This window comes from Gadus chalcogrammus, chromosome 5 (assembly GCF_026213295.1).
Source record: "Gadus chalcogrammus isolate NIFS_2021 chromosome 5, NIFS_Gcha_1.0, whole genome shotgun sequence".
Taxonomy (NCBI): Eukaryota; Metazoa; Chordata; class Actinopteri; order Gadiformes; family Gadidae; genus Gadus; species Gadus chalcogrammus.
Genome location: NC_079416.1, coordinates 13,483,060 through 13,500,929, shown reverse-complemented (window position 1 = coordinate 13,500,929; position 17,870 = coordinate 13,483,060). Strand labels below are relative to the sequence as shown.

At 41.9% G+C, this 17,870-nt stretch overlaps 5 protein-coding genes across 6 annotated transcripts; 2 read left to right on the top strand and 3 right to left on the bottom strand.

Moving 5' to 3' along the window:
• The first annotated feature begins 1,443 nt into the window (after nt 1-1,443).
• Nucleotides 1,444-4,069, top strand: si:ch1073-416d2.4 (coiled-coil domain-containing protein 42 like-2). Its single transcript, XM_056591259.1, has 9 exons — nt 1,444-1,646; nt 1,768-1,807; nt 1,926-2,102; nt 2,393-2,550; nt 2,638-2,720; nt 2,809-2,981; nt 3,148-3,258; nt 3,352-3,468; nt 3,565-4,069. Exons 1-9 carry the CDS (start codon nt 1,540-1,542, stop codon nt 3,760-3,762), a joined length of 1,164 nt encoding a protein of 387 aa, XP_056447234.1. The 5' UTR covers nt 1,444-1,539; the 3' UTR covers nt 3,763-4,069.
• A 792-nt stretch (nt 4,070-4,861) lies between these two features.
• Nucleotides 4,862-7,630, top strand: LOC130383188 (ubiquitin thioesterase OTUB2-like). The gene is made up of 5 exons (XM_056591263.1): nt 4,862-5,269; nt 5,353-5,471; nt 5,563-5,647; nt 5,770-5,961; nt 6,103-7,630. The coding sequence occupies exons 1-5, from the start codon at nt 5,186-5,188 to the stop codon at nt 6,307-6,309; spliced, it is 687 nt and encodes a 228-aa protein (XP_056447238.1). The 5' UTR covers nt 4,862-5,185; the 3' UTR covers nt 6,310-7,630.
• On the bottom strand, nt 4,987-10,439 carry ddx24 (DEAD (Asp-Glu-Ala-Asp) box helicase 24). Its single transcript, XM_056591258.1, has 9 exons — nt 10,333-10,439; nt 9,194-10,128; nt 8,675-9,085; nt 8,337-8,490; nt 7,732-8,241; nt 7,483-7,558; nt 7,110-7,301; nt 6,894-7,023; nt 4,987-6,801 (listed from the first exon to the last, which is right to left on the bottom strand). Exons 1-9 carry the CDS (start codon nt 10,419-10,421, stop codon nt 6,560-6,562), a joined length of 2,739 nt encoding a protein of 912 aa, XP_056447233.1. The 5' UTR covers nt 10,422-10,439; the 3' UTR covers nt 4,987-6,559.
• A 284-nt stretch (nt 10,440-10,723) lies between these two features.
• Nucleotides 10,724-12,517, bottom strand: serpina10b (serpin peptidase inhibitor, clade A (alpha-1 antiproteinase, antitrypsin), member 10b). Its single transcript, XM_056591262.1, has 4 exons — nt 11,755-12,517; nt 11,375-11,648; nt 11,126-11,273; nt 10,724-11,049 (listed from the first exon to the last, which is right to left on the bottom strand). Exons 1-4 carry the CDS (start codon nt 12,365-12,367, stop codon nt 10,858-10,860), a joined length of 1,227 nt encoding a protein of 408 aa, XP_056447237.1. The 5' UTR covers nt 12,368-12,517; the 3' UTR covers nt 10,724-10,857.
• A 76-nt stretch (nt 12,518-12,593) lies between these two features.
• atxn3 (ataxin 3) lies at nt 12,594-17,784 on the bottom strand. 2 transcript variants are annotated; one of them, XM_056591260.1, is made up of 11 exons: nt 17,696-17,784; nt 17,107-17,271; nt 16,958-17,002; nt 16,761-16,846; nt 16,531-16,597; nt 16,346-16,433; nt 16,122-16,257; nt 15,814-16,037; nt 15,314-15,467; nt 15,135-15,196; nt 12,594-15,039 (listed from the first exon to the last, which is right to left on the bottom strand). In XM_056591260.1, exons 1-11 carry the CDS (start codon nt 17,717-17,719, stop codon nt 14,981-14,983), a joined length of 1,110 nt encoding a protein of 369 aa, XP_056447235.1. In that variant the 5' UTR covers nt 17,720-17,784; the 3' UTR covers nt 12,594-14,980. The 2 variants fall into 2 exon arrangements, with proteins under 2 accessions (XP_056447235.1, XP_056447236.1); XM_056591261.1 differs by lacking the exon at nt 17,696-17,784 and adding an exon at nt 17,559-17,686.
• Between the last annotated feature and the right edge of the window lie 86 nt (nt 17,785-17,870).

The following is a 17,870-nucleotide window of genomic DNA, read 5'->3' as shown; positions in this document are numbered from 1 at the left end:
ATGCCACATACCCCCTGACAATACCCCCTAACCCACCCCCTAACCCCTCAGACCACCTCATCCTCCCCCCGACACATATAACCTCATACCATGATAATCAATATTTCGCTATTGTTTTTCCTTTTTCTAGTTCTTATTCCTTTGTGAAATTTCTAAACTGCTCTATAAATGAGAATGCTTATTTTCCATGCCAATAAAGCTCTTTGGAATTATGGTGAATTTAAATGAATTCTAGAGGTATCATAAGACCAACAGCCTCCAATTTAAGAAGTTACATAGAATACAACAATTTCTTTCATTAAAATCAAAGACCTACTTTATATAAAAATAAACAAAAACAAGTGGCCGCGGGGCTTGTCGCAGGCATACCCTGTGGTCTCATACCCTGTAGTCCATATTCCCTTCAGATGATTATTACAGGACTCTTACAGTCTTACCTTCCCTGTGCAGGTCGCTTCTCCACACCACGGACCCAGAGAGGATGGTTTATAAAGATCTCTCTCTCTCTCTCTCTCTCTCTCTCTCTCTCTCTCTCTCTCTCTCTCTCTCTCTCTCTCTCTCTCTCTCTCTCTCTCTCTCTCTCTCTCTCTCTCTCTCTCTCTCTTTCTCTCATCAAATGATGCCTATAATGATGCCCATAAGTTATGCTTACGATAGGATCTATAGATAATAATAATAAAATAATACATTTAATTTAGAGGCGCCTTTCAAGACACCCAAGGTCACCTTACAGAGCATATAGTAATCATAAATTGTTTAAAAAAAAAACAAGACATTATGGAAAAAAATAAATAAATAAATAATGTGCACTAACTGTGTGCAGAATAACTTTATGTTATTCTGATAAAACATAAAGTTAATCCTTGTTATTACATATATGTACAGGATATTAAGGGTACGGTATTACATACATTTAGTGAGTGACTCCCGGTACGTATCTAGCGCGTCCTTGTGGCCAAGGCAAGTGCACATTAAAATGAGATTATGGACGCCCACTATGGACAGTTATTTCTGATACAATTTTCTTCAAAATAAATTTTTTGCATCGCATAAAAAATATTGAAATAAACAAGCAAAGTTTGTAATTCCCCCCTCCCTCCTCATCCACCCACCAGCTACAATAATATAAATATATATATGTTATTATTTTTTTAAATAAAATGTGGCCTACATATCCATAAGGGAGATAAGAAACCCGCTTCCTAAACTAGTGCTCGTAGGACCGCCCACACGCACTAACGAGTGCTAACATGTATGCTAATATTTATGGTTGCTTTGATCAAGCGATAAATTGAAGCGGGGCCACCTATCATCTCATCTCCATGCCTCTCACTTCTTCTCACTGAAATAGAACGCCTCCCCGGTTACTATGACAACTGAGAGTCGCCCTGCGCATTCCCCGGTCCTGCATCGGGTTCCTAGGCAACCGTGGAACACACGGATTAAATACGAATGCAAATCATTTCGCAACGTGCAGATAGAGAAGTTATGTTAGTTAAATTATAGTGAAGACCTGCTTGGAAATTAAAAGTAACAAACATGGCAACTGGGTCTTTTCCTTTCATAGAGAACGGCGATCCTCGACTACAACTAACGTTGGAAAATAGAATAAGAAATATTTTTGAAACGCAGTTGGAAGAAACCAGGTAGGAATATCTAATGTTTTTAGAGACAGGTTAATGCATAGATAGATCGTTTTTTAATCCTCTGTTGACCATATGATTGATGTTGTTGGCTATATCTTACTATGTTTTCCCTTCAAAATAGACATTCAGAAAATGTCAACTACATACCTGTCTTAACCGAGGTAGGACAGTCGAAATGTACCTTCATTGAAAGCCTTACTTTAATTACAATCAAAAAAAAAATCTGGTGGTGAAATGTTTAATATGGAGAGGTTTCAAAGTGGATTTGTTTTGCTGTAGGCCCCTGGCAAAATCTTAGAGACAGGGGTGAACACCTTGCAACGGACCCTGGTTCTGAAAAAGCAGGTTGAATTGGACGAAGTGGACCGGCAGCTATCATTGAAACACCAAGAGTTTAAAATCCTCATTCAGACTCTGAGTCAGCGAAGCGCTGAACTGCTCCGGAAACACCAGGAGGTTGGTTGCACAACATTATGTAACCCTAACAAGATCAGGCTCATACAAACACATTAGGGGGATTTGATTTCAGACAGAAAACCCAATTACTTTTAAGCATTACACACATACACATACACGTGCATACACACACACACACACACACACACACACACACACACACACACACACACACACACACACACACACACACACACACACACACACACACACACACACACACACACACACATTCACAATATATACATTAACAAGAAATAGAGGGCTTATGGTTGTTTATGTTCATCCAGACTAAAGAAAAAGCGAAGAAGTTTGAAAAGTTTGTGGAGGATAATGAAGGGAAGCGACGGCGGGCTGTGAAGAAATACCAAACGGCACGAGAACAAAATACCCTGAAGAAGCGGGAAATTGAAGACATAGTCCAGCAGCTGCTGCAACTTAAAGTCAGGTGAGACCTCGGAAATCCACCTCCATATAACAAGAGATTACGCCTGTGGGATAATGCTTTCTATTTGCCATACCTCTTTCCATATAGGCAACAGGGATTAAAAGGCAGAGTGGCCAAATACAAAATCTACGAGGACTACTTGATGAAACTGCTGGACTATCTCCCTGAAAGTGAGTTGATCAATCCGTGATCGAAGACCACTTGTTTACATCAGATTTGCGAGTGATGTTGTTATATTGTGTGAACCCGTAACCACAGGTTACCTGGACTATGGGAACGAGTCTCCGATCATGCCGCTGATTCATCGCCACGAGACGCTGTCGGTCACCAAGCAGGAACTGGAGCAGCGGGGTGGGCAGCTGGTCCAGGAGCTGGAGCAGGGCCAGAGACACCTGGACCTTCAGAAGCAGCAGCGCAAGACGGACCAGCTGGTGGGGACCAATTAGACACAGGAGATTTTTTTGGTAAAGTTCATGATCCATGGATACGTACATAAAGTTCGCTACTTAAACTGCGCCCCTTCTTGGTGAGTGTGTGCACGTGTTCGTGCATTGGTGCGTGTGTGCGTGTATGTGTATGTGTGTGTGTGTGTGTCAGATGAACAACAGGGCCCTGTCTGACCTCCAGGGTCAACTGGACATGCTGAAAGAGCAGAAAAAGCAGCGGGAAATGAACCTGCTCATGGACCAAGGCCACCAGAGAGGCCAGGTAGGGTTTGATTGGGTTATACTCTCCGTCATGCTATCTTCTTCGAGAGGTACGGATTGAAACCCGTATCTCGCCCTCTCCTCCTCTTAACAGGTGGAAGAAGTGGCGAGCCTGCTCATTGCGGTCAGGAACCTAGGAGGGCAGTGCCATTTAAATACATACGGACCGCTGGAAGACATGGACTTGTTAAGAATGATGGACATGGTCCAAGTAAGGACTAACATTTAACGGTTGATCAATATTGTTGTTATAATTATAATGTATTTTTCATCGTTATCCATTTTTTTGACTTCATTGGCCTTTCAGGAATACATACTAGAGACCAGAGACACGGAGAGGAAAGCCACCAGACTGATGCAGCATGGGGGGGGGGCCAGTTGGACGGACTTAGCCGCCGCATTCAGCCAAGGAGCTGCGCCCGCAGTGAAAAACAGCAGCAGCAAAACACTCATTAAAAGTCCAAGCAAATTCAGCCAGAAGAGTGGAATATCTATAGTTCATTAGACTCTTATGGAGGGAATCTATAAGTTGAGTCGAAGAGTATTTAGGTTATTCAGATAACTTTATTAATCCTGGGGTATTCTGTTTCTATAACAATTGCTTTGTTGAAGATATACACAATACAAATATTCTAAGTACAAATTATGAAACACAAAAGGTACGGTAATACAAATATGGAAATGTGTAAATAAATACAAAAAATGTATATTAAGTAAACATAAAAAATAAAAAATAAACTATTATGTGCACCTTTAGCTCCACAACCCCCCTTCATACTTATACCTATCATGCTGATTTTTTTGATATAATTTCTCCCAAATTTCCCTACTCTGTCACACTTGATGCAAGGACAATCATTTATATCTCCCCCTTAATTTGCAAACTTTTATGGAATGACAAAACTCAATTTAAAGTGATGCTGTTCATCACTTTTTTACAAATTATAACATTGAATGTTCTCCACATACACACACATCTCAATCAAAAAATCGGTTTAAAACTTAGAAAAAATAACAATTCTCTCGAAAGACTATTCTTCCCAAACCTTCCCGAAAATAATTAAACCTTTACTCAATCGATAGCACCCAAACATCCACACAATCACCAAGAATTAGACTTTTAAACCAAGAACACGTTAGCAACCATCTAGAACTACAGCAACCTGGAAGGTCCTAGGACCACTACATAGAACAACCAACTAGCCAGAACACCCTAGCAACCCTACAAAAACACCCAAGAAGCCACCATAAACCTACAGCACTACTTCAATCAACATTTCCAATATACAAGGTAGCAACATCGCTTTCAGCTAGCTAGCTGAAGACCAAAATGTATTGCTATACCTATATTTGTAGGAGCACATCTAGTTTATATTTTAGTAGTATGTAAATTAATGTTTATTCATTTATTTTAAACATTAATTTAACATTCTAACATCCGTGTACGTTTATTGATCCACAATGAACATCTTAATGTAAACATGTTATTGTTTATTGATCATTTTGAATGTTTATTATTTTGGTTGAGAGCCAACTTAATCGGGCAAATGTGTAGGTTTTATGAATTAGGATAAATAGATAATTATTTATCCGGTCTGTTAATGTGTACTGTCCCTTTAACTCAAACACGTGTTAGCTCTAAATATCCGGTTCTTGGTGGATAATTTGTTTGAAAACCTTAGGAATGTCTCGAATGTGTCCGACCAAACACGATTTGACGTGACATTATTTGAATGTCCTGCGTCAGAGTTCATATGTCGCTAACTTATTGTACCACAATAGCACATCACAAGTGCTGAAATAGTGACCGTGGTAACCCCACATTCCGGGTGCGGTATGTAGCTCTGGTTGTTAGGACGGTTGTTGGTGATCTGCTGGTTGTTAGTGATCGGCTGGTTGTTTTTCTGCTGGTCTTCTTCTCACATCGGATGATGGAGCCACCCAGCTTCGTGTCAGGTCGAGAGGACATTTCATCGGTGTTCCTGGAGAAAACGCCGGATGACAAATACAATGTACGCCTCATCTACAGTCGGGTTGCTGCACTCAGGGGAAGGGGGTCGCAGTGAACACCATCTGACCCGTTGTTTCTTTTCAGGATTTAAGTGACCAGTATGCTTACGTAAGAAAGATTCGTGGGGATGGGAATTGCTTCTACCGTGCCTTCTGTTTTGCATACCTGGAGTCGATTCACAAAAATGACAGGATTTTGCAGAGGTCAGCCCTAAATATTAGAATAAGCACAGCGTAACATTTAATCGGCTATGTTGTCAAATAGGTTGACTTATCTGTTGGTTTACATTTTCAGATTCAAGGTTAGACTGATGAAGAGCAGAGGAGAGCTGTCCTCGGCAGGATTGGATGAGACTGCCTTTAATGGTCACCTGAATAAAGTGAATTAGCAGTGCTTTATGTTGCAAAATATGATCAAGCCTATACTCTTGTTTTATCACTTCAAGTGAATTCTTAGTTATAAATAATTTTAGCGTGACAAACTAATACCCTCTCTCTTTAGGTCATAGACGTTGTGGAGCAATGCCAGGCAGATGAGAAAGAAGAGACGTTGCTCACACTCTTCAATGAGCAATCTACCTCCGACAGCGTCGTCCAGTATCTGCGACTGCTCACGTCCACCTACCTACAAAACAACGCAGACTTCTTCTGTAACTTTGTAGAAGCACCTTGCCTGAAAACCTACTGCAAACAAGTTAGTAACAGTGTTGCTGCCCTCTTGTGACCGAGTAGTGCAAATCATTTAGGATGTAATGACAACGCATCAATAACATTATTCGGTAAACATTGTTGTACTGCTAACCGGGCCATGAAATCCAAAATGGCATTCTTTAAGGAAGTAGAGACGATGGCGATGGAGTGCGATCACGTAGACATCTTGGCTCTACTGAAGGCCCTGGATGTTGGCATCCACGTAGTGTCCATGGAGGGCCACGACCATCGGCTGGTTCACCACATCATTCCAGAGGGGGCAGAGCCCTCCCTGCATCTTCTCTACCACACCTCCCACTACGACATACTCTATCTGCGTTCCAAACTCTGACCACTGCTGTCCACCAAAGACTCCAGCCATCTAAGGGCTGTTCATCGGATGTATAAACATCAAAAGGATTTAAGAAAAAGTCATAAACAAATGCCTTTCATACCATAATGTAATTGTACAGTGATTGTAAAACATACAGAGATATAATTTTGCACAATATTGTCTTCAAAAAGGTTGTTTAAAATATTCCTGGACGTAAAAAGACATTTCTCACGTGTCTGTCCGCAAATAAAAGTGTTTCCGTCAATGCTCATTGCTGCTGTTTAGCCTTCTTCTGTCTTGGTTTCTTGGGCTGTTTTGAGACACTGGTGATGGCCGACTCCACACCTGCCCGAGGCATCACAGGCAGGGAGAGCTTGCCCATCTGGGTGGGGTACTTGGTCCGGATGTCGTGCTTGAACACTGGCTGCGAGAGCAAGTACTTCAAGTGCTTCTTCATGCCCTTCACCATCTTCTGCTGCTGGCGGTCGTCATGTTCGTCTCTTCCTCTGCCTGAAAAGCAAAAAGTGACAGTAAATTACAAACTCCTCCAAACACGTGAGATGAGTGAATGAGGTGTTTATTATGAGGAAATGTAACGGTACCCATCAAAACATCATCATCCAAGTCTACTTCCAGGTCCTCGGCTGCTTTTCTGAACCAGGAGTTGTGGCTCTTCTCTTTGCCGTTATGGAACTCTATCTTCTCAATTTCTCTGGCCAAGCCCACCCTCTCCTTTGAATGTAAACTGGTATTATATTAACCAAACACAACATGTCACTGAAGAAAAACCAACAACAACCAATGTCAAAAGAAGTCACCTTGATGACATCCATGCATTTGTTCTGTACTGGGAACATAGAGACTTCTTCTTCATCCTTTCCAAGAGCCCTGTAGATCTTCTTGTAGTTGAGCATATCGTCTGGACTTATTATGAGCAAACTCAGACCTTCTTTGGTGGCTCTTGCTGTCCGGCCGCTGCGGTGAACGTACGTCTCCGATGTCCTTGGAACCTGGCATGGACAAAATGTTTTGATTTAAAATCAACTGCTAACCTAACGTCTTCTCTTTGGAGTTGGAGGTATAATTGATATCCAGCACATCCTAAATATGTACACACTTATGACCTTCCTTTTATCCATAAATGGAAGTGTCTAAAGATTCAGTGCCGATCCATTTGAAAGTGACATTTACCTGGTAGTGAACAACATGCTGAACGTTGGGGATGTCCAGTCCTCGGGCCGCGACATCCGTCGTCAAAAGAACACAACTGGAAACGCAATGATCAAAACAAATGTTATTCCTGAATCTCCAGACAAGGAGAACAAAAATAATGCTGAGAGTCTATTATAAGACATGTCTTATAATAGATTCTCAGCATTGGTTCTTCATTAGATGTTGATAATCCAATTGTGGGTAGAAATCTAAAAACAAGTCACTCACCTATCCCTCTCAGCAAACCTCTCCAGGTTCTTGAGACGCTGCTTCTGGTGCATGTTGGCGTGCAGAGGCAGCGGCGTGCGGTCCAAGATGACCAGCAGGCAGTTGAGCCTCTTGATGCAGTCAATGCTGTTGGCGAACACCATGGTTCGGCCGGGGTACTGCAGCAGGAAGTAGTAGAGGTAGAAGTCCTTGTCGTCCTTGTCGCAGTGGATCTGGGTCTCTATCAGCGTCTCCACCGTCGCTTCCTTCCGGGTCAGATCGATGACCTTCGGCTTGGACTTGATCCCCACTTTGTGCATGAGGATCTCCAGCTTGCTCCTGGTGTCCAACCTCCGCTTCTTCTGCAGGAGCCGCGAGGGCACGCTGGCGGCCATGGTCAGGGTGGCCGAGAACACAAACATCTGCCGCTTGGGGTTGAAGTAGGTGGTGCTCAGCATCTCCAGGATGCTCTCCAGCTCAGCGAAGTGTCCGCGCTCTACCATGCGATCGGCTTCATCGATCACAAGGCACCTGCCGCAGGATAGTCGGGTTAGGTCAGTGATAATCAGTACCTCGTCAGCGGCGATGAGAATTGGGCGGGGCGGAGGTTTGATTTGGAGACTTACTTGAGGTGCCTGAGGGTGAGCAGATGCGGGTGTCCCTCCTTGATCAACTCCCACAGGCGTCCGGGAGTCGCTATGACGATCTCTGGCTGGCGCTTGAGCATGCGTGATTGTTTCTGTTGTGACATTCCACCGACAATTATAGCCGCCTTTATGTCTGCAAAACGGGGAAATATAGCGTTCAATACTATCAGCTGGGGAATATTTACGTTTATTTGCAAGGGACAATGCACAATAAATAATTGAGACAGATTATAGCCACAAGGCTAATTTACATCTGTTGTCAGAGTTTGAAATGCTTCCAACACTTACCAAGACGAAAGAGGAGATTAGATTCTTACCAGTGAATTGTGCGACCGCGTCTATATGATGTTTGACCTGGACCGCCAGCTCCCTGGTTGGGGCGATCACGAGTCCAAGCAGAGGCTGAAAACGAAGTCCGGATGGGATATCTTCTGCAGTATCTTCAAAGTCAAATTCGACATTGTCAATGACCTTAACACATCCCATTTTAGTTCCATCGTCGTTCTCATCCTCAGTGAGATCTCCTTCGACGTCCTCCAAATCTTGAGGAGGAGGAGCCTCAGTGTTAGGCTCCTCCTCAGTCACGGATCGGGCATCATCCCCCTTCTCAGCATCAGGTACGACTGGACTCTCTGATTGCATGTCATCATCTTTCTCTGGAGCGCTCTTCTTCCACTCCAGGATGGTGTGGATCATCGGGATGGCAAAAGAAAGGGTTTTACCGCTTCCTGCGGATAAAACAAAAGGTGAGTATAGTGTTTAGTGGGTATAAAAAAGCCAAATACATATAGGTGATCATATTAGCTTTGCGTACACATTTTTAAACTGGAACTCACCCGTCTCCGCGGCCCCCACTATATCCATGCGGTCTCTAATAGCGGACGGCAGTGCCAGGGCTTGGATAGGTGTTGGTGAAGCAAACCCAAGATGGCTAAGGGCCTTCAACACGGGTGCTGGAACAAAAAGGTCCTTCCAAGCGCTCACATCCACGTTTTGGTTGCTGGAGCCAGAAAGTGCAGCATTTGTCCAATTCTTTTGTATTTTAGGGAGCTTATTCGCCTTGTCCTTAGATGGTTGTTTTTTTGGAAGAACTTTAACCTCAACCTCTACTTTAGCCTCTGGCAATGTTTCGGGTTGTGTCTCTGTGGCCTTTTGCTTCTTTTTCTTCTTCTTCTTTTTTTCAATCGTTGTCTCCACTTCTGACTGCACATCATTTTTTGAATCTTCACCTCCAGCGCACTCTTCGTTAGAAGCTCTATTCTCTACCTTTTCCTTACTAACCAGTACCTGATCATCTCCATCAACATCCGCGGAAATAATCTCAGGCGCGGCAACTTTAGCCTTTTTGATTTCCTTTTTTGCTGGTTTATCTGATGTTTTGGTTGCCTCATCTGCTACTTTGGCCTTTTTGATTTTCTTTTTTGCTGGTTTATCTGATGTTTTTGTTGTTTCATCGGATGTTCTGGTTGCATCTTGGTCTACGTCACCCTCCATGTCAAATTCCCCGTCATCCTGCTCCGTCTCACTCGGTTTTCGTTTCTTGGGTTTCTTTTCTTTTTTTACCAAGTTTGAGGCGAGACTCTGCGAATCTACCAAACTGTAATCCGTCAGCTCCTCGAAACACACCAGGCCGCCCATTCCTTCATCGGAGAATATACTTGGGTCGAGGTCTACTGCTTTCCATTTACCTTTTATATGAATTCCCCTATTATCCGACTTTTGCTTCGGCGTGAAGAATCTTCGTTTGTTTGTACCCTTTGGCTTCATTTTCCTAAAGAGAAAAAGGACAAATTAGATTGACTTTATAACGACAAACACAGCAACGTGACTACCTCATGTTTGCTAGTTCGCTACTTAGTTCGTGCATGTCTGCACGATGTGGCCTAACATTACACATGTTGAAACAATTCTACTGTTCCGGTCAATTCTAGATAATTACAAGAATAATACATTTAAATGAACATTAGTAACTTACCTTAACTCTGAAATTCTTATTCGGAAGGCTGCTAAAGTTAACTCACATGTCACCAGAGCGCAGCCATTACAACGATGGTCACGTGACATACAAAACTTTATTAGTCCACACAACAGCACAGACGGGATCGTAAGTATTTTATTGCCTTATAATACTATCATCATTTGTTTCAAACTCCCTCTGGCTCTGCTCTTGATCAATGTATTTTCTGTATTAATGAATGTTTGCTTGTTCTTGTTCGTATCGTAAAGATTTAATGAAGATTTATAAAAAATAAAAAATAAAATACTATATTCTACTTATACCAGCATGTTTTTTATGTGCACCTTTTTAAAAATAAATCGTTTCTATAAATGCGATTCTAGTGGTTGGTATTAATTTAGAGGTAATAAGGCACAGAGCAGGTTACATTTGTGGAAATATTTTTAATATGCAATATTATACAGATGATCAAAAGTTACAATTATTTATCATCATTCATATTCCAGTATGTTATCTAAGCATCCAATATTGAAGGAAACATCCTTAGTGCTTGGTGGGGTCTATGACCCTGCCCATGAAAATTAAACAGTTTGTATCCTCATGGTAAATGAAGAAGAAGAAGGGTCTATCGATTGTGAAGGTCATCGGCATAGAGTAGGCTGTAATACCAATTTTAGTCGCGGCTGCTGCGGTGGTGCCCAGCTCATCCACCTCTATCCCGGCCTTGTGCAGCACCTGCATAACGTGATGCTGATCTGTATTACCACTCGTTCATATATAGCAAGAAGTGTGATGTTGAAAACAAACTTACCTCTGTCACTTTGATGCCTTTGTTTTTGGACAACCTTGTGAGATTGGCTGCAGTGTTAAAGATAGTGGAAACTCCCATGTCTGGAAGAAGGCGGTGCAGGGAATACGATTGCTCCATTTTGAATTTGGGCATGTGCACCTCCAGTTTGCTAGTACAAATGACACCATACACAGCATTTAGATGAGTGGTAATACTGCCTAGCTATGTAATCGGCTCTTGTCATTTAACATTTTGACATGTTAAAGTTACGTTTTCCGTAGATTTGTGACCCACGACTGGAACCTCTCTGCGCTGATCTCATCATCAATCAGGGTGTAGTCCATATCTTTGTTTGGCAGGACGATCAACATGGCAACACCATGCTTATATGGAAGCTTCAACACTTTGGCACCAAGGGGGATGTCTTCAGCTGTGTAAAACTTATCTTCTAAAAACATCATAGGCACCTGCACAACGTTATAGTTATCAATGTAGAATGGGGCATATTTTGTGTTATTGGGATTAAAAGGCATATTCCATTCCCCTGTTTGGAAGAAAAAATCACAGTCTTAGTTTTTCTATTGTAGTGGAAGAGAAAACATTTGTATATTTATACATATCTTTCTAAATTGGAGAAGAAGCACATTTACCTTCAAAGAAAATAGTGTTGATCAACATGAGCTGGGTGAGTGGATCCAAGCTGGTTAACATTTTAGTCACTTTGTTCTCAGTCTTCTTGCTGATGTACTGATTAATGAGGTCGATACTGCCTTCTGTGTCTGTTAAGTTTACATGCATGACATCAGCGCTGAAATACATCTTGATCTCCTCACTGAACTTTGCCTCAATCTCAAACCCTTGAGAGAGGAACAGGGCAGTGCTCTGATCCAGCTGTATGGAGGCATTCTGGGTGAGGTTTCCATGGAGATATTGGAATAGTTTAGGAATGAATTCTGGCTGACCAGCCACCTCCAACTCCTCCAGGTTGAAGCCCTTCAATATTTCATCTCTGGTGACGCCATCGGTGGCCAAAGACAGGGTGGCGAAGGCGGTAGATATGCTTAGCGGGGACAAAAATATGTTGTGGTCATGGAAACTTGATATTCTTCTGTAGAGATTCATGGAGAAGCCTGTATTCTTGAAAGACAGATCTTGTATGGTTGCAATGGGTAACAGGATCTGCGCAAGGGTCCGGGTGTACGGGTAGGTACACGCTAGATAGAGATGGAAGTAAAGCACTAGGCTCATTTTCGGCCCTGCCATCTTTTTCTTTTCAACCTGAAATGTTGAAGGATTAAGATGAAGGACGTTATAAGTAGCTTAACCAAATCAATTTTTTCTGGAAAATACAATAATAAATTGCCTTGAAAAACACAGGCCTACCGTTCTGCCTTGGAAAACAACAAAACTAAATGTCCAAAACCCAATCTATTATTTGGGGATACAAAGTGCAAGTTTTTTAGGGTTAAATATTAACCACAGGAGGAACCTCAATGTGGATCTAGATGTGAGGCCATTTCAACACTGGATTTTTTTTTCAAACAAAGTGAACATTAGAACAGAAGTTACTTATGGGGTCAGTGTCACTTTAATAACATACAAAATAAAAATAGATGAATACAGGAAGTCACTGCAGCCATAACATGAATAATGTATACCAAAACTGATTATTTTAGTACCAAAGAATGTGAGTAAGTGAAAACGATGCAATCATATAAAACCAAACAACGCTGTATACTGCAAATCTTGCATATGCAGTTCCAAACCAGCAAAGCAACACCCAAATAAATCCAAAAAAACAACTAATAACCATCACAGAATCCCCCAAGAAGTCAACAAACACACACTTGTGGTTGTATCTGAAGGAGGCAGACAGAGGGAGGTCTACACTGTGAGGTTGCGTGGCCTCTTGGCATGTCACACAGAAATACATAAGAAAACAGGGTTTTGCCACAATCAAAGGTTAGACCTAGCTAAGAAAAGAAAAATCAGAATTAAACCTCCAGAATGCAATTAATTCATAAGTATTTGTACAGCCCCCGATGTTAATGAACAATGAAACTATAATCGTAGTTCTTTGGAATGACACTATAGAAATTAATAAACGATTTGATGAATTGGTTTGATGGATAGCGCTCACAGCAAGCGGTTATTTAAGTTATTCTCCAATTACCTTAACAACCGATCAATGATTTATAGAAAGATTTAAAGTTGACTAATTATGCTACCCCTCATAACTAACCAAAGTCTTAATATCCTACTTAGGTGCTCTTTAAGAAAGCTCAGAGACACTGCTGCAGACGAGAAGCATTATGCTTGTTGCATTACACCATTGAAATGATGTGAACTTCAGACACAGGACACCACACCACCAAGCACCGGTTCTCCAGAAAAGGCTTGACCCAGTTTACCTGAAACATCTCCATAGTAACTTCCATTAGACAGGAAGGTGTCTGATATCTAACTTGTTGCTCTACATCCAATTTTAGTTTGACTCTTCTTGGACCCAAAACAACTTTGTAAAACCAACATGTTTGTTTTTTCTGCACAATCTGTGATAAGCGTGTGGATTGCCAACAAAAGCCGACAGTTCAAAATCGGCCTGCGCCAGACTGGGACCAAGCTGAGTATTACAACAATGCAGCCGCTCTACAGACAACAAGCCCCATTCAGCCACACATGCTAACCCACCTTTCAAATCTGATTTAGATATTGACTGTAACTGAAAAGCTTTCATAACAAGACGGGCATCTAGACCATGTCCCAACTGAAACATCAAAATACTTTTACATCCTACATATCCTTTGTAGTGGATTTCCTTTCTCTAGTTGTTGAACACAATCAGCAGAATTTATTCTGTGGGCAGAACAGTAGAAGCAGACAAGTAGGTGTGGGGTTAGAGGTTGTGGTAACTACTATGTCTTGACACATCTTATATAGAAATGGTAGCTTTTTCTTCAGTCTTTTTGACTTGAGCCTGACCAAACCCAATCTTAGTGGTACTGATGGCTATTTATTTATGCATCCCTTGTGGATAGTTGGTTTCAATTTAATTTGTTTTATAGAATATAATGTTTACGATATAACTATAACAAATTTGAATTATTTCTAATTGGTTGTAACTTGGCTGTATGATACACCCCAGGGATCAATACAGCATAGCTTATAGGCAATTCATATTTTGTCCTTAATATCCTTCCATTTTTTGGTGCTGGCCAAAATATAATTCCTTTAGATTTAAATTCCTTCGTACCACTTACAAAGTTTTGGTTGATTGCAGATAAATTCTCATATCCTAAAAATCCCCAAGCATAAACATACTACGTTCCACCACTGTTAAAATGTGAGGAGCTCCATCTCCAGTGCCAATCTTTTCCTCAGTAGAGTCACCACAAGCCCTCCCTGGGGCCCAAAGAGCTCCACAATGTACACTATCTGCAAACAACCAAGTTTTCCTTTTAAATACTTTTATTTTTTAAAAGTATTTTCCTGTCTTCTTAAATAAACACTACCCCCATCCATTAAAATAGTGAGGATAAACAAAACAAATACAATTTGGATATTGAAGGCGTTATGGTAAAAAAGGTCCTTACAGACTGGGTTTCACTGCATCAGAGTTCTGTAATCACCATTTTTCCAGCCTCAGTGCCAGGGTAGACTGAGATTAGTCCCGCCTTTGCCTTCTCTCTCTCTCATTCTTCTTCTCAATAGCTTGTCAGCGACTTAACCAGGGAAACTGTGTCAACCTTCTGGCTGGCTGCGTGGTCACATGTGCAAAAGGTTAGAGGAAGGAGCGAAGCTACTCCTGGATGTGGTTGCCACTCCAGGCAGCTGGTAAACAACGTAGGCCACTAGAGGAACATCTGCCACCACTCCTTACTGGCTGGGTTTGCTTTGTGGACTCGGCTCAGTACTTGCTTCACTACTCTTTGAACCTGGAAACCGAGTAGAAAACAAAACGTGGTTTTATAATTGAAACGGTAATAGTGGTTAAATATTTCTTTGCAAGAGAAGAACACGTGTACCTTACCTGAGGTACACGTCAGTTTACCCTCCGCTTGCAAAGGAACGGTGGGTGGCTGCTGAGATTGGCTAAAAGAAAAATAATTCCACAAATAGTTTGTCAACTAAATCAAACGGCCTATATACTGTACACGGCCCAACTCCATTTCCAGTGTAGATGTATATGTGTGCAGATGTTCGACTCACCGGTCGAAGTAGGCTTGCCTCCTTCTCCTTAGCTCCTCTGCGGTGAGCGCCTCATTCTGGCTGCCTCCGGGGCCTGCTGAACTACCGTAGGTCTGGCCCCCTGCCTTCACGTTCACCACTTTGGTCTCAGAGGCTGCATTGCTCATGACTGATCCTGTACAAAAAGTGTAAACACTTTCCCTGAATATTTTTTTGCCTCCTACACATTCACTGACCCAAGTTATCCACTGCCGGCTTAGTTAGATATTTTTTGTGATCTTTAAAACAACAACAAAGCATTAGATATTTCCTGCATAGAAACTTTGCCTACATCGATTATTGAGTATGGTTAGTCATAAGGGCAAGTTGGAATTCACCTTTTATAATTGATAACACAGAATGTCGGCACATTATGTCTGAGTACCAAGAGCCAGTGCATGAACCTCAACGAGGATCCACATTTCCCACCATCATGTCAACAGAGGGAACACATTAAATCCTGTACTGAAGTGATCTGGTACCCTGCATGCTGAGCTGTATAGCCCTGCGAAGGTCAGCCTCCTCATCCTCCACCTCCATGTCTTGTTTGCTGAGCGCCAAGGCCTTCTTCAGCTCCTCCTCGTCTTCATCCACTACCTCATCCTCCACAGCCATGGCCGTCTCCGGCTGAACATCGGGGACCAATCTCCCGCTCAGAGTAACACCCATCGAAGGCGGCTTGGCTGAAGCCATTGCCAACGCAGAGCTGATTTGGGATGATAAGAAACGCTGTATGAACTCAGGAGTAGTGGCTCAAATGCTGGTGCCTATTTCAATGGCCTATTCATACCTTTGACCACTACTAGAGCTAGCTTCATCCTCTCCGATTAGCCTTGGACGCTGTTGCTGCTGCACCCTCATAATTCCCAGGATCTGCTCTGCCTCACACTCGGGGAGATTTCCTCGGATTACAAATATGGAATAACCTGCGGAAAGACGGTTGTTTTCGTGTTCCTTTCTTTGTTAAGTATCAACACATCGGTAAAAAAAGTGGAGCAGAGTTTTGGTTATTACCTTCCTGTTGTAACTGGGCGAGGAAGAGGGCTAGATAGGTGTCGGAGATCAACTCTGGCCCGGTCAACAGTGAGTTCAGATTAAACCACTGCAACGGAACGTACAGCCAAACGCCATCATTATCGAGATGCAGACAACAAGGATTGGATTTTACCTGTGGTAAATAACACTTCTGATGCTCATACCTGTTTTCCAAGTTTACGTATTGTGAACCAGTGCTCCTTGTAGTTGCAAATAAAGGCCTTCTCATCTCTGAAGCATTTGAAAAGAAATGAAACATGTCACATTTAGAGCAAAATGTAAATACTGTCATTTAACATTTTGACATGTTAAAGTTACGTTTTCCGTAATAGATACTGTGCTGCTGTTCTGCATGTGTAATTGCTATTAAAAAAAACTTTAAAACAGCCCTTACATAGGATTAATCATTAGGGTCTGGTATTCCCTGCTGTTGAAGAGGATTAACTCCAAGCCCCATACTCCAAGTGCATTGCTAATAACCTGGAGGATATTGGAGAGAGATAATTATTCTGCCAAGTTATAACTCTTAACTTGCGCTAAGAGGGTCTGCTTTGAAATATAAACTGTTTAACATTGAGCAGAGAAACGTACTTGTATTGAAAAGAAACCACTGTCATCCAGATTTCCAGAAGGTTGCTACAAACAAAAAGATAAATGTAAGAAACAAATGCAATAAACCATTTTTAAACGCAAATACAAGTAAATCATTGGGCACTTGTGCCCCGTATTGGCTCCAATACCTGTAGAAAGGTCCTATACTCTACACTGGCAATGCCCCCTTCTGCCATCCTCATCCTCTCCTCTTCATCCAGCTGATGAGCGATGGATGACAGGTCCACGGGAGTGAAATACTCACCTTGCAGCAAATTGTTGAGACAGTGTTGAGCGCACAGGGAGCCCTCTTGCTACAAACGGATCAGTCATGTCATTATAATTTCGACACGTCGAAAAGTTGATGCAAGTTTAAAAGACAAAGAGGAAAAAACGCATAACGCTGATAAATATAGCTAAGCAAGATGATCACATTCACTTTTTGTACCGACACTAGCTTTCCTTGGGTACAATAGCAGTTAATCGCTGTACTTGAATTAAAAACTTAGAAAAACATGTAAGAAATAAACAGTTATTTAACAACGAGATGCAGTTTACTAGCATTAGCATAGCTCGTGGGCCAAAACAATGCGTTTAGTACCATTAGAAGTCCGCTAACTCGGGTTAGAAGTGGACGCACGGCAGCGCGGGTAACCGCAGCAGCTGCACTAAAAGGTGTCCACTTAAAAACATCCAATTTTCATAGATCAATATTCAAATTAAAATACACAAACTTACTTTCTCATGGAATATGGACTCCATATTTAATTTTCTGTCAAACGTTCAACTCTGACCTCCGACCCGGCTTGGCTTCCCAGCCTATCAGAGGCTCGGGTCGTGTGTGTTTGTTTGTGCGATTGTTTTTGATGACATTTTCCACCGTCAACCTTTTTTTATTAAACGTTAGAAAATG

What these genes read in the sequence shown, in the direction of transcription:
- si:ch1073-416d2.4 (XM_056591259.1), top strand. Translation starts at nt 1,540, where the DNA reads ATGGCAACTGGGTCTTTTCCTTTCATAGAGAACGGCGATCCTCGACTA. An exon ending in TGCTCCGGAAACACCAGGAG is followed by an intron (nt 2,103 to 2,392) that starts GTTGGTTGCACA and finishes ATGTTCATCCAG; the next exon opens with ACTAAAGAAAAAGCGAAGAA. An exon ending in AGCGCAAGACGGACCAGCTG is followed by an intron (nt 2,982 to 3,147) that starts GTGGGGACCAAT and finishes TGTGTGTGTCAG; the next exon opens with ATGAACAACAGGGCCCTGTC.
- LOC130383188 (XM_056591263.1), top strand. Translation starts at nt 5,186, where the DNA reads ATGATGGAGCCACCCAGCTTCGTGTCAGGTCGAGAGGACATTTCATCG. An exon ending in CGCCGGATGACAAATACAAT is followed by an intron (nt 5,270 to 5,352) that starts GTACGCCTCATC and finishes GTTTCTTTTCAG; the next exon opens with GATTTAAGTGACCAGTATGC. An exon ending in TGAAAACCTACTGCAAACAA is followed by an intron (nt 5,962 to 6,102) that starts GTTAGTAACAGT and finishes GCATTCTTTAAG; the next exon opens with GAAGTAGAGACGATGGCGAT.
- ddx24 (XM_056591258.1), bottom strand. Translation starts at nt 10,421, where the DNA reads ATGTCACGTGACCATCGTTGTAATGGCTGCGCTCTGGTGACATGTGAG. An exon ending in AGCATGTTGTTCACTACCAG is followed by an intron (nt 7,302 to 7,482) that starts GTAAATGTCACT and finishes TGTCCATGCCAG; the next exon opens with GTTCCAAGGACATCGGAGAC. An exon ending in AATGCATGGATGTCATCAAG is followed by an intron (nt 7,024 to 7,109) that starts GTGACTTCTTTT and finishes TTACATTCAAAG; the next exon opens with GAGAGGGTGGGCTTGGCCAG.
- serpina10b (XM_056591262.1), bottom strand. Translation starts at nt 12,367, where the DNA reads ATGGCAGGGCCGAAAATGAGCCTAGTGCTTTACTTCCATCTCTATCTA. An exon ending in CAACACTATTTTCTTTGAAG is followed by an intron (nt 11,649 to 11,754) that starts GTAAATGTGCTT and finishes TCTTCCAAACAG; the next exon opens with GGGAATGGAATATGCCTTTT. An exon ending in AAGGCATCAAAGTGACAGAG is followed by an intron (nt 11,050 to 11,125) that starts GTAAGTTTGTTT and finishes CACGTTATGCAG; the next exon opens with GTGCTGCACAAGGCCGGGAT.
- atxn3 (XM_056591260.1), bottom strand. Translation starts at nt 17,719, where the DNA reads ATGGAGTCCATATTCCATGAGAAA. An exon ending in TACGTAAACTTGGAAAACAG is followed by an intron (nt 16,434 to 16,530) that starts GTATGAGCATCA and finishes GTTCCGTTGCAG; the next exon opens with TGGTTTAATCTGAACTCACT. An exon ending in AGCTCTAGTAGTGGTCAAAG is followed by an intron (nt 16,038 to 16,121) that starts GTATGAATAGGC and finishes ATCCCAAATCAG; the next exon opens with CTCTGCGTTGGCAATGGCTT.